The 14,365-nt window shown below is 46.9% G+C and overlaps 1 protein-coding gene across 1 annotated transcript in view; it reads left to right on the top strand.

Annotated features, from left to right (window-relative positions):
* The window catches only part of LOC142245339 (BOS complex subunit NOMO1-like), a 226,410-nt gene that overhangs the window by 85,972 nt on the left and 126,073 nt on the right, over positions 1–14,365 (top strand). Inside the window, 2 exon segments of the mRNA XM_075317979.1 lie at positions 3,529–3,670; positions 8,037–8,168. Coding sequence (XP_075174094.1) covers positions 3,529–3,670; positions 8,037–8,168 — 274 coding nt within the window.

The following is a 14,365-nucleotide window of genomic DNA, read 5'->3' on the forward strand; positions in this document are numbered from 1 at the left end:
GAGGCTGTATTTTAGCTCCTCTAAGTTGTATTGCTCAAAACAAACACCAGATGTAGGCCAATTTGTTGAAAAGGAACATAAACCGTAATTTGAGGACCTCCGTGTGGGATGAAGGCTGGTGAGGAGGAGAGCTAAGGTCAGGAGTGAATGCTGTTGTATTGGTCCCAGAGGGGCAGGCAGTCTACTTGGTCCTGGGATGGAGTGCTGACCGTGGATGATGATCCTGACGGCAACACTTTGAGCAGAAGACTGTCCACACTGTCACTATAGAGCGTGCTAGGCTGCGTGAATCAGGTACCAGAGGTAAGATGGTGGTGCCTAGGGAGAAAGGAGAGGGGAAACCATAGGCTGGTATGCAGGAAGAGGGCACAAGCATGAGCCATATTTCTTGTGAGATCTGATTCATGGCCTTGTGGTGAGGGCTCGGCCACAAAAAAATAAATACCGTATTTTCCAGCGGATAAGACTGCTTTTAATTCCTGAAAATCTTCTCAAAAGTCTGGGATCATGCAGCGGTGCACGGTGCTGCATGATCCCATTGTTTAGTAATGCCCTCCTACCGGTCCCCTTTTTACACACAATAAACATTATTTTCTCCTCCGTTCCCACGGTGCCTTCAACTTCTTCTGGCAGACCGCAGGCCCATAGACCCCTCTGCGATAGCGTCCTGCAGACGAGGTCGCCGCTGCTGTCAGCACTTTACTGCAGTTTAATGCTTTGCGGTACCGTAAAGCATTCAACTGCAGTAAAGAGCTGACGGCAGCAGTGGCAGCGGCCCCGAGTAAAGTATGCAATCATGGAGGGTCTATGGGCCTGCGGTTTGCAAGAAGCAATCTTCCATGATCGCATCCCATACATGGGGCCGCCACTGCTGTCAGCGCTTTACTGCAGTTGAATACTTTACGGCAACGCAAAGCATTCAACTGCAGTAAAGCCATGACTGCAGACAGCAGACCCATGCATCGGACGCTATTACGGAGGGGTCTATGTGGTTTGCAGTCTTCAAGAAGCAGCTGAAGTCATTGCGGGAACGGAGGAGAGGTGAGAATAATGTTTGTGTGTAAACAGCGACATAATAGGGGACAAGAAGGGGACTGGTAGGAGGGCATTTCTAAACAATGGACTCATTTCTACAAGGGGGGGACAAGGATGGGTACTTTACTAAACCATGGGCTCCTTACTGCAGGGGACATTACTATAAAATGGGCACATTACTAGGGTCGGCTTATTTGTTATATATATATATATATATATATTAATTATATATATATATATATATATATATATATTAATTATATATATATATATATATATATATATATATATATATATATATATATATATATATATATATATATATATATATATTAATTATATATATATATATATATATATATATATATATATATTAAATATATATATATATATATATATATATATATATATATATATATATATATATATATATATATATATATATATATATATATATATATATATATATATTAATTATATATATATATATATATATATTAATTATATATATATATATATATATATATATTAATTATATATATATATATATATATATATATATATATATATATATATATATAATTAATATATATATATATATAATTAATATATATATATATATATATATATATATATATATATATATATATATATATATAATTATATGATTTATATACGGTATATCCCAATCTCTCTTTTACCTGGAAAAGTTGGGCGTCGTCTTATACGCCCAGTGGTCTAATACGCCGGAAAATACAGTACCTAAATTTGAGGCATGCTTCCAGCTAGAATGCCAGAGGCGGATGGGAGCCTTCCAGGCCATAGTAGAAGTCAGGACCTAAATTAGAGGCCCAGGTCCCGGGAAAAAATACTGTGGCTGCAGAAGGTGCATAGAAGCCTGCTATGCCGCTTTCATAGTCAGTGTTTAAATTAGGGGTCTGGCTCTGACTGAAGGATCGGAGGGTCACTGGAGGCAAAAAGGAGTCTGCTCCAGGAGGGACATTAGGCACTGCGTGATGATGCAGAAAAAAGGAATCGGAACAATGCAAGGAGATGATGAGGAGCAAGGACATGCAGAGGGGGTGCTCTGGATGAACAAAGGGGACATAACAGTACAATGATTGGAGGGGATGTTGACCAAAAACCATGGGGAGCCAGCACAACTCCACAGGAGGCAGTGAAGGGGCTATACTCACCTGTCCTGAGGAGGATTGATCTGGAACACAAACCTTTGATTTGGAGTCAGTTGCAATACCATTGTACCACCAGAAAAGACTAAAGGCCCTGTTACACGCAACGACATTGCTAACCAGATGTTGTTGGGGTCACGGAATTCGTGACGCACATCTGGACTCGTTAGCGACGTCGTTGTGTGTGACACCTACGAGCGACCGCTAACTATGTAAAATACTCACCTAATCGTTGATTGTTGACACGTCGTCAATTTCCCAAATGCCGTTGCTCGTGCAGGACGCAGGTTCTTCATCGTTCCTGTGGCAGCACACATCGCTACGTGTGACACCCCAGGAACGACGAACAACACCGTACTTGCGTCCTGCCGGCAACAAGGTGGGCGTGACTTTCTGCGGCTGCTCTCCGCCCTTCCGCTTCTATTTGACGACTGCCGTGTGACGCTGCACGAACCTCCCCCTTAGAAAAGAGGCAGTTCGACGTCGCTAGGCAAGTAAGTATGTGTGACGGGGACTAGCGATATTGTGCACCACGAGCAGCGATTTGCCCGTGACTCACAAATGACGGGGAAGGGAGCTTTCACCAGCGACATCGCTAGCAATGTCACTGCGTGTAAAGCGCCCTTTAGGACTATCCTTAGAGAGGAGAGGGAACATCTTTCATAAAGGAACAGCTTTTCACATAGCATAACCGGATCTTCAAATCATGAGAAAAGAGAATTAACGGGAACCTCTCATGCTGCGTGAACCACGTGCAGCACGATTCACACAGTAGCTGCCCTATTGCAGCCCTGTATGTTGTGCTTTGAAACTGTGCTGCATTTTTATGAAAATATACCTTTTAAAACCAGCCATTTGGATGACGATTCCTAGGCAGGTTCCTGGTGGATTTTCCCCACTCTGCTCCCCAAGATTTACAGTTTTCTTCCTATACACACACTTAGGGAGAGACCTGTCATTCAAGTGGAGTGTGGGGTGGAGCGAAACAATCGGGAACGTGCCTCAGACTAGTCATCCAAGATGCATAAAAAGTAAAGACTGGTATCATGAAGCCAGTGTCTGATCATGCTGCCTGTGATTCAAGCAGCAGAAATCTCATATCTGGTCCTTTTTAGTATTGTACATCTGTACTTTTTCTAAATAATCTCTATTTATTTCATTGTTTGCATGTGAGCTAGGTCTCGTTGTACTAGTTTTGAGCAATCTCAGCCAGAACGAGGATTTGTTTTATTCTTGCTGTTGATGAATGTCCATGTTTAAGTGTGTAGAATGCTGCTGACTTCTTCTGATGTCCATTTTTCAGGTCTTTATACCTGAAGCTGAAGCTAAAGCAGGACTGGCATTAAAGCCATCCGTGTACCCCGTGACTGTAACAGACCAACCTGTTATGGATGTGTCCTTCTCCCAGTTTATGGCTTCCGTTTCTGGAAAAGTATCTTGTCTTGGTATGTTTACCATTTAACACATTGACGCTAGATAGATTTCATAGCTTTATTTCTTTATTAATGAACTCTATGATGTCTCCTGAAATTAAAAGGCATATTGCAGCTTTATATTGTAAAACGTTGTGCAGTTCCTCTGCTTGCAGTCAAGGGAATCCTCATTTGTTGTCCCCGTTGGATCCCTCGTGGTTATGTGATTGGCATGATCAATTTTTATTGTGCCAGTCACTAACCAGGACAGCCTTTTATCCACTAGAAGAAACCAATGACACAAAGTAAGCACAGATCTTGAGTGCAAGGAGAAACAGAGACTAAGTATAACTGAAAGTTATGTAGGACAAAAAAGACAACTAATTACCGACTTGCATTTATTTAAAGGGATCTGTCAGCAGGTTTTTGCTATGTAAACTGAAGACAGCATGCTGTAAGGGTTAACATTCAGATTACAACCCTGTGTCTCTTATCAGTGTGTTTTTGTTTACCTGCAATGTTAGTTTAAGCTTCCTAGCTTTATCATTAGTGGGTCTGAGGATTGCAGCTGAAGTCCACTCTGCCCCCTTCTTTGATTACAGCTTCTGTGCACTGAAAGCCTGGTGTAAGCAGGGGCAGCTTATTAAAGGGAACCAAACATCAGGATTTTGGTATATAAGGTAAAGCCAGTGCAGTACTGGCACTATCAGGCACAGGCTGTACATACCATTAGTGGGCAGCTCGGGTGTTTAGGCTGTGAAATCCAAGTTTATGAAGTTTGAAAGTTCATCCACTTTTTGATTGACGTGTGCACCTCTGCTGATAATACCCGGGCGGGTTATGCACATGATTCCTGCCCCTCCCCCCCCCCTTCCTTCCCCGCCGCCTGTTCCTCCCTCTCTCTGGCTGTATGCAAATGTATCTCTTCAGTTACACGGCGTAGGAGTTGGCACCTGCGCAGAGCGCTTATATTCGGTGCCATGTTCTTGAAGCCTGCATTACAGTGTTTGGTGTCTGAGAGGGCGGCGCATGCGCCCTCGCTTCTTCAGATCTCGTTGTGACCGCGGGAGCGCGCGCAATCACAACAGGACAGGAGAACAGCTGATCTTTCCGATTAGCTGCAGCAGACTATATCGTAGCAGACATCTGCTGCAGCTAATCGGTAAGATCAGCTGTTCTCCAGTCCTGTTGTGACCGCGCGCGCTCCCGCGGTCACAACGAGATCTGAAGAAGCGAGGGCGCATGCGCTGCCCTCTCAGACACCATGGGTTAACTTGCCAATAACCTACCCCTCCTGGTACCCGGCTATACATCTACTTTACCCCTTTAGGATAGTGAGTATGAGACTATTTGGCATTGCCCTGAACCATGGTATAGGAAATGCCTCAGTTTTATTCTACTAGCCTATACTACTACATTATATAGGGTGTATGCATTTTCTGCTCTACTTTTGCACTTTATAGCTGCAGTATACTTGCAGACTCTGATCAGGATAACTAACCTCTGATTTTGCTGGCGACATTTCGGTCCTACAGGGGCTGTTACACATACACTCTTCATTTAGGATAGTGCGTGTGGTCTTAAATCTATTGCACCAGTCTATATGTTCCTTGTACTCGGGTCTGATCATCTCTGCCTGTGCTTATTGTTGCACTTTTTATATATACTGAAACACGCAAGCCTTGATCAGGGTTGCATCTCCTGGCTCTGTCTGTTATACTTTAGTCTTAGAGGTTTTTTCATCTATACTATTTACTGTACTATATTGATGTGAATTAATCGGAACAGACTTGTTTTATCTTTGTCATCCTAAAAAAGACAGCTCATAGCCCTTGAGGTACTGCTATTCCCTCTTTATACCATCTAAGCCTCTGCCCAAGCCCATATATTATAATTACATAACCTATATTGTACAGTTTAAAGTGCATACTGTGTAGCAGGTTACATTACTTAATTATGTAATATTTGTATGAGGGTCATCTGATATTTTTTTGTGTGATTCACTTTCACATTTATTACAAATGGTTTTTGGCTTGGGGATACAAGTCTGTTTTTAAATGTTTTTAATTGTTTTCATGTGCCTTTACTCCCAGGGAGGAGATTCATGTATTCTCTGTTTTTGTAATAAAGATTTATACTTTCATACGATTCAATTTTTTGGTGATCCCTTGATAGGTATACTCTTTTTCTTCTTGTTTCGTTTTGCCTTTCGTATACCTGGAGATCCCATAGGGTGGTGCCCTTCCTCCCCATAGTCTATAGCCCTCTCAGACACCAAACACTGAAATGCAGGCTTCAAAAACATGGCGCCAGAGATAAGTGCTATGCGCAGACTCCGACGCCGTGTAACTGAATATTAGAAATTTGCATACAGCCAGAGAGAGGGAGGAACAGGCGGCGGGCGGGAAGGGGGGGTTGGGGGGGGGGGGCAGGAATCATGTGCATAACCCGCCCGGATATTATCAGCAGAGGTGCACACGTCAATCAAAAAGTGGATGAATTTTCAATTTTCATAAACTTGGATTTCACAGCCTAAACATCCGAGCTGCCCACTAATGGTATGTACAGCCTGTGCCTGATAGTGCCAGTACTGCACTGGCTGCACCTTTTATATTCCAAAATCCTGATGTTTGGTTCCCTTTTAAGCCCTGCTACAACTAAAATCTTTGATTGTATCAGAACAACTGCAGCCAGGAATCTAAGTGATACATCGTTAGATTCAGGGTCTCCTTTGCCTACATCATGCTACTCTCAGATGAGGTGGCAAACACCTGCTGATAGATTCCCTTAAACTAAACTATTAAAACAAAATGGGTTGTGGGACACCTTTTGATATGAAAAATTCTATTTTCTCACAAGTTAAGTTACCTTTTAGTTAATAAAATTGCGCAAGTTTCAGTCTGCAGTCTTCATTGATCTATTTTTGGACTTCTTCTGATAGTTTGCTTCTTAGGCCAGTTTCACACATCCGGCATTTCGCCTGATCCGGCACACTCCAGTACAGTGTAATACTGTACAATGGCATCGTGGAAAGCTCCGGTCACATACTGTCATGTGACCGGAGCATGTGACCAGAGCTTGCCATGATGCCATTGTACTGTATTAGACTGTACTGGAGTGTGACGAATCCGACGAAATGCCGGATGTGTGAAACGGGCCTTAAACAAACTTTCAGGTTTTTTCCTTGCGGGAGTGTTTCTCCTGGTAATATAGGCTGGATGTAACATCTGTGTGTATCTAGGGTGCTGCTTTCTTCATTTTCATGTATCCTACAGCTTCTATCCTGCACTCATTTCTTCATGTGATTTTTTTTTTTTTTTTTTTTTTTTTTTTTTTTTTTATTTTTTATTTTTTCCCTGACATCACTAAGACTGTTTATAAGAAAAAGAAAAAATCAGTTCACCCGTATATGTGCTCTCCCAGTTTAGGCGAGGTGCACATAGTCCACCAGACAGGCAGGTCCGTAGGAGAGAGAGAGAGGTCGGGACTCGGCACCGATGCCAGGATGGAAAAATATATATCCAAGGAGGTATAAAACGTAGAAACTTTTATTCTATTATTTTAATATTTCAATGATTCCATAAAAATTTCATGGCTTGACGCGTTTCGGACAGTAAAAGGTATGAATAAGACCTTAATCATAAGCCTATGCTTATGACTTATACGTACCTTTTACTGTCCGAAACGCGTCAAGCCATGAAATTTTTATGGAATCATTGAAATTTTAAAATGATTGAATAAACGTTGCTATGTTTTATACCTCCTTGGATATATATTTTTCCATCCTGGCATCAGTGCGGAGTCTCCCTACCTCCTTCTCTCCTATCACTAAGACTGTACATGCTTTCTATCCTGTTTGCATCGAGGTGATCTGTGTACATCTGTCTGCAAGTCCCTCCTTCTATCTCTAGCTGGGGGAAGGTGGAGGGAGAGGCGAAAGAGGCGTCAGAAATAGAGTTGAGCGAGTACCTAACTATTTGTACTTGCTATACTCATAACGAGTACTGTCTAATACTCGCGTATTCATTGCATACACTATTTGGAATTAATTTGCGAGTATTAGACAGTACTCGTTATGAGTATAGCGAGTACAAATAGTTAAGTACTCGCTCAACTCTAGTCAGAACCTCAAGCTCTGATAGATTTTTAACATTTTTGAAGGGGTATAGACCATTGGCAGAAGCAAAATGGCACAACCTTTTTAATGAAGACTATATCAAAGTTACTTTGTCTTCCTTTTACAATTAGGAAGGAAGCAAGTGAGCAATACAAAAAAAATTGTGTAAAGGTATCCAAAGCCTTTTTTGCAGCAGGTTATTCTTTGAGCATGGTGCAGTTATTGTATGTATTAGAATGTTTTTTTTGTTTTTTAAGATTTTTTTTTTTTCTTATTCTACAGATGCTTGTGGGGATCTGTCTGTGACATTGCAGTCAGTGACCCGACAGAGAGAGAAGCGTTCTCTACAGGTCTCCAGCAAAAATGATGGAATGACTTTCACTTTTGAGGATGTTTTACCTGGGAAATATAAAGGTAAAGACCTACATATTGTTGTCTTCACAATATTTAATGTTGTTGTTCCTAAAGGTGTCAAGGAGAAATTCCATAGTTTCAGAAATCACCTTCTTAACAGTGAATGTCTGCTGAAATATCTGATTAATACTTACTGAGTGCCGGCAAAGGAATTTAGACCAAACAAATGTAATTGGTATAAGCTCCCAGTTCAGTAGTAAGAGGAGGTGCACACCCAAGTACTTTATTATTTTTCTTACAAGCCTTTTATAGAGAACAGGAATGGGTTAATCTTTTAGTAAAATTCCTAAGTGTGCCATTGGCTATTTAAAAAAAAAAAAAATGCAAGAAGTCTGTGACGTGTATCCATTGTGGAACTTCCTCTGCAGCGCCTCCAACTTTCCTACTCCATCTCTTGCAATGTTTCTGGCACGTAACATCTCAACCATGAATTGGGACTTGCGCAGATAGCCAGTCTTATCACATCTGCATTCCGTTGCTTTGTATCAAACTGCAGCTGTTGACCTTGATGTATGCATACTTTTCCTGATACCAGCGGTAATCAAGGAGCAGACTCTTCCATGTATCAAACATCAGCTGCAGGCTTTTAAAACTCCATCTTGCTCCTCATCTACAAAAGAAAACTTGGTTATAGAAAGATATATAGTGATTAACATTTTATATTCTCACAATGGCAGGTTCACACATTCTTTAAATCTGCTGCCAAGCCTGTTGCCTGTTATAAGCTGCAAAATTTGAGGCTTTAGATTTTTGAACATTTACAGCCTATTTCCATAATTCTCACATTTAATTTAGTGACTGTAATGTATCAAGCAGGTTGGACGCTCTGACGGCATTGACTCGAGTAATGAGTATAATGAAAGACAATTCTTGGCCAGTTTGGCTCTCTGCCACATACAGCCAGGCACATACAGAGCATTTCTGGGGAGGGTGGCTTTTCCTTTCTTCTTCTTCCTATTTTCCCTTCCATTTTGTTTTTACCTTTCGTTTTTCCCTTTCTTCTTTTTTTTTTTTTTTTTTTTTTTCTGCCGCCTTTTATTCCTTTCTTCTTTTTTTTTTTTCCTCTTTCTTCTTTCTTTTTTCTTTCCCCCTTCCTTTCTCCCACCCCCTTCCCCGTTCCTTTCTCCCACCCCCTTTCCCCTCCCTTTCTCCCACCCCCTTTCCCCTCCCTTTCTCCCCCCTCCCTTTCTCCCCCCTCCCTTTCTCCCCCCTCCCTTTCTCCCCCCTCCCTTTCTCCCCCCCCCCCTTCCCCCTCCTTTTCTCCCACCCCCCCTTCCCCCTCACTTCCCCCCCTTCCCCCTCACTTTCCCCCCTCCCTTTCTCTCCCCCCTTCCCCCTCCCTTTCTCCCCCACCCTTCCCCCTCCCTTTCTCCCCCACCCTTCCCCCTCCCTTTCTCCCCCACCCTTCCCCCTCCCTTTCTCCCCCACCCTTCCCCCTCCCTTTCTCCCCCACCCTTCCCCCTCCCTTTCTCCCTATTTTTCTCCCCCCTCCCTATTTTTCTCCCCCCTCCCTTTCTCCCTATTTTTCTCCCCCCTCCTTTCTCCCTATTTTTCTCCCCCCTCCCTTTCTCCCTATTTTTCTCCCCCCTCCCTTTCTCCCTATTTTTCTCCCCCCTCCCTTTCTCCCCCCTCCCTTTCTCCCCCCTCCCTTTCTCCCCCTCCCTTTCTCCCCCTCCCTTTCTCCCCCCTCCCTTTCTCCCCCCTCCCTTTCTCCCCCCTCCCTTTCTCCCCCCTCCCTTTCTCCCCCCTCCCTTTCTCCCCCCTCCCTTTCTCCCCCCTCCCTTTCTCCCCCCTCCCTTTCTCCCCCCTCCCTTTCTCCCCCCTCCCTTTCTCCCCCCTCCCTTTCTCCCCCCTCCCTTTCTCCCCCCTCCCTTTCTCCCCCCTCCCTTTCTCCCCCCTCCCTTTCTCCCCCCTCCCTTTCTCCCCCCTCCCTTTCTCCCCCCTCCCTTTCTCCCCCCTCCCTTTCTCCCCCCTCCCTTTCTCCCCCCTCCCTTTCTCCCCCCTCCCTTTCTCCCCCCTCCCTTTCTCCCCTCTCCCTTTCTCCCCCCTCCCTTTCTCCCCCCTCCCTTTCTCCCCCCTCCCTTTCTCCCCCCTCCCTTTCTCCCCCCTCCCTTTCTCCCCCCTCCCTTTCTCCCTATTTTCTTTATCGTTCCTATGGGAGACCCAGACATTGGGTGTATAGCTTCTGCCTCCGGAGGACACACAAAGTACTACACTAAAAAGTGTAGCTCCTCCCTCTGAGCATATACACCCCTGGATAACCAGATCTAGCCAGTTCATTGCTTTGTGTTCAGGAGGCATACATCCACACATGCATTCTCATCTGATTTTTAATTTTTGGAAGATTTTGAAGAAAAGCGGGTCCAAGTCTGGACCCCCGGCATGTCCCTTCTCACCCCACTGTGTCGGCGGTGTTGTTAAGGTTGATTCCAAGGCTGGAGCCTTACATGCAGCGCTCCTTCACCATCCCTCGGGCTTTGGCTTGAAGTGGGAGCCAGCACGGTTCTCCATGCTTGGCAGGAGACCGGTCTCCATCCGCAGCCCTTCAGGATCCTGCTGGACGGAGCACTCATCCCCAGGGACATGGCCCTGCGTCTCAGCAAGCTAAGTACCTGAGACGTTTATGTTCTGGGGGTGCCTGTACTTTTATTATGTGGGGAGAGTGTGCTGAGTGTTTTTTGTGACATTTCCGGCTGGTTCTCTGGCTGTCGCCTGAGAACCGCGCCGATGGTGCCTGCGCGCCGGCCGCACCGCTCAAATTTAGGCCCCGGCTTCGCCGGAGGCCTACTTTCGGTTTCACTGCCCTCGCATGTCATTCATGCAGAGGGACAGTGTGGCTCCGCCCAGCGGCCGTTCTGCACAGGGGAGAGACACTCCTCACTGAGTACATGTCTCCTCCCCTGTAAGTCTCTTTGGCCCTCCAGATCCCGCTCTCAGGGTTGGCCCCGCCCCCTCTCCTCGCTCCGGCGCCATTTTATCAGCGTTTTCTCTGCAATCGGCACTGGCTGCAGCATCCCTGCTGAGGTGCTTGGGGGTCTGGGCTTTGAGATCTGGAGGGCACACAACACCGCTCCAGCGGTCTGGTAAGCCACAACCTCTGGTTGTGGGTCTCCGTATATACTCTCTGGGGGTCACTCTGGCAAGAGCCCCCACTTCAGCAGCATGTCTCACACGAGGAGCAAGGCTCCAAAGCTATATTCAGTATGCACTGCATGTAAGCTCGTGCTGCCTGAACCGAGCACATATCCACATTGTGATGCCTGCTCTGCCCTGACAATGCCTCAGCCTGGAATCGCCCCCCCAGTGGTCTCTCCGGCTGCTCCGGCTCCTGTGGCTGAACCCCCCCCGGCTTGGGTAGAATCCTTCTCTAGGTCTATCTCCCAGTCTTTTGCCGACTCCATGGGACAGCTGTCCCGGACTTTGCTGAACATGCATCAGCCCCCTTCACAGGGTGCCTCTGCTGCTAGGGCTCTCTCAGCGGAGCTCACAGAGGATTCATCATCTGGTCCCAGACCCCGTCCTCCTAAAAGGAGACGCAGGGTCCCCTCTCCTTCCACGTCCCGCGGCTCTGATTCAAGAGCTGACTCGCAGGACGAGGAGGATGCCTTTACTGGGGGCTCGGAGGCTACCTCCATGTGCCCCATTGATCTGTCCGAAAGTGACTCAGATGTTAGTGATTTGATTGCGTCCATTAATTCTGTACTGGACCTCAATCCGCCAGTATCAGAGGAGCAACCCTCTCTGGCAGAAAAGCACCAGTTTACCTTGCCTAAGAGGACAAGGAGTGTGTTCTTTAACCACTCCAGTTTTCAGGCCACTGTGAGCAAGCCTAGGGCCTGTCCTGACAAACGCTTCCCAAAGCGTGGTTCTGATGACCGTTTTCCCTTTCCACCGGAGGTGGTCAAGGAGTGGGCTCATTTACCAAAGGTAGACCCTCCGGTGTCTAGACTCTCAGCCCGGACCGTTGTATCAGTGGCTGATGGCACCTCTCTTAAGGATTACACTGACCCGCCAGGTTGACCTTCTGGCCAAATCTGTATATGAGGCGGCAGGGGCCTCGTTCTCCCCATCTTTTGCAGCAGTGTGGGCTCTCAAAGCCATCTCTGCTTCTCTAGAGGAGATGCATTCCCTCACCAGGGAATCTATGCCCGAAATGGTTACCTTAACTTCCCAAGCTTCAGCTTTTTCATCCTATGCCATGTCTGCCATGCTGGAGGCTTCTCACCGCACTGCGGTGGCTTCGGCTAATTCCCTCGCTATCCGCAGGATCTTGTGGCTTCGAGAGTGGAAGGCAGATGCTTCTTCAAAGAAGTACCTTGCTGGGCTCCCTTTTGCTGGATCCAGGCTATTCGGTGAACAACTGGATGAAATTATTAAGGAAGCTACTGGCGGGAAGAGTACTTCCATGCCACAAACTAAAACCAGGAAACCTGCCCAGGGTAGGAACCAGTCGAGGTTTCGTTCCTTTCGTTCCTCCAACTGGTCAACCTCTAAGCCCTCGGCCTCGTCCACTAACTCAGCCAAGGACCAAAAATCCAGCTGGCGCACAAAGGCGTGTCCACAGAAGACCGCAGGAGCTGCTGCCACTAAGGCAGCCTCCTCTTGACTATCTGGCCGCGCCAGCAACGTCCTTGGTCGGTGGCAGGCTCTCCCACTTTGGCAACGTGTGGTTTCAAACCGTCTCCGATCAGTGGGTGCGGGATATCATCTCCCACGGCTACAGGATAGAATTCTCTTCCAGCCCGCCAAAATAGGAGCTAGAAGAAAAGGAATTTACGGTAAGTAAACAAAATTCCCTTCTTTTCTGTCAACTCCCCCCTGCTCCAAGGCCGCCGCCTTCTCTCAGGCCATGGCATCCTTGCAGGCCAACGGAGTAATTGTACCGGGTCCCGCCCGGGAACGGTTCAGAGGTTTCTACTCAAATCTCTTCCTAGTCCCCAAAAAGGACGGTTCCTTCCGGCCCATCCTGGATCTCAAGCTTCTCAACAAGCATGTTCAGGTGCGGCATTTTCGCATGGAGTCTCTGCGATCAGTCATTGCCTCAATGACCCAAGGAGATTTCCTGGCATCCATCGACATCAGAGATGCCTATATGCATGTGCCAATTGCAGTTTCACACCAGCGTTGGCTACGTTTTGCAAAAGGAGAAGATCATTTCCAATTCGTTGCTCTCCCCTTCGGGTTAGCCACGGCCCCTTGAGTATTCACCAAGGTCATGGCAGCAGTGGTTGCGGTTCTGCACCTCCAGGGGTTGACAGTGATTCCTTACCTGGACGACCTTCTAGTCAAGGCTTCATCCAGCGCAGACTGTCAGCGGAGTGTCTCGCTCACTCTCGCCACTCTAGCCCAATTCGGGTGGCTTGTCAATCTGCCCAAATCCACTCTGACTCCGACCCAGAGGCTCACGTACCTAGGGATGCAGTTCGAGACTCTGCCGGCACTTGTGAAGCTGCCCTTAGTCAAACAGCAGTTCCTCCATCTGGCGGTGCGCTCTCTGCTGAGGCCCCGCCGTCATTCCATCAGGCACCTAATGCGGGTGCTGGGTCAGATGGTGGCGTCAATGGAGGCTGTTCCCTTTGCCCAGTTCCATCTGCGTCCTCTGCAGCTGGACATTCTCCGCTGTTGGGACAAGCGGACTTCCTCCTTGCACAGGCTAGTGGCTCTGTCGCCACAGACCAGGAGCTCCCATCAGTGGTGGCTTCGGCCCCTCTCTCTGTCTCACGGGCGCTCTTTCCTGGCCCCGTCCTGGGTGATCCTTACCACGGATGCCAGTCTATCCGGCTGGGGAGCGGTATGTCTCCACCACCGAGCGCAGGGCACTTGGACTCCGTCCGAGTCAGCCCTCTCGATCAATGTGCTGGAAATCAGAGCTGTGCTTCTAGCTCTCTTAGCCTTTCACCACCTGTTGGCGGGCAAGCACATCCGAGTCCAGTCAGACAACGCGACAGCGGTTGCCTACATCAATCACCAAGGCGGGACACGCAGCCGCCTGGCAATGTTGGAGGTTCAACGCATCCTTCAATGGACGGAGGACTCCAAGTCCACCATATCCGCAGTCCACATCCCAGGCGTGGAAAACTGAGAGGCAGATTATCTCAGCCGTCAAACCGTGGACAGTGGCGAGTGGTCCCTGCATCCGGCAGTGTTTCGGTCAATCTGCCGCAAGTGGGGCACTCCGGAAGTGGATCTAATGGCTT

The sequence above is a fragment of the Anomaloglossus baeobatrachus genome, chromosome 7 (genome assembly GCF_048569485.1).
Source record: "Anomaloglossus baeobatrachus isolate aAnoBae1 chromosome 7, aAnoBae1.hap1, whole genome shotgun sequence".
NCBI lineage: Eukaryota > Metazoa > Chordata > Amphibia > Anura > Aromobatidae > Anomaloglossus > Anomaloglossus baeobatrachus.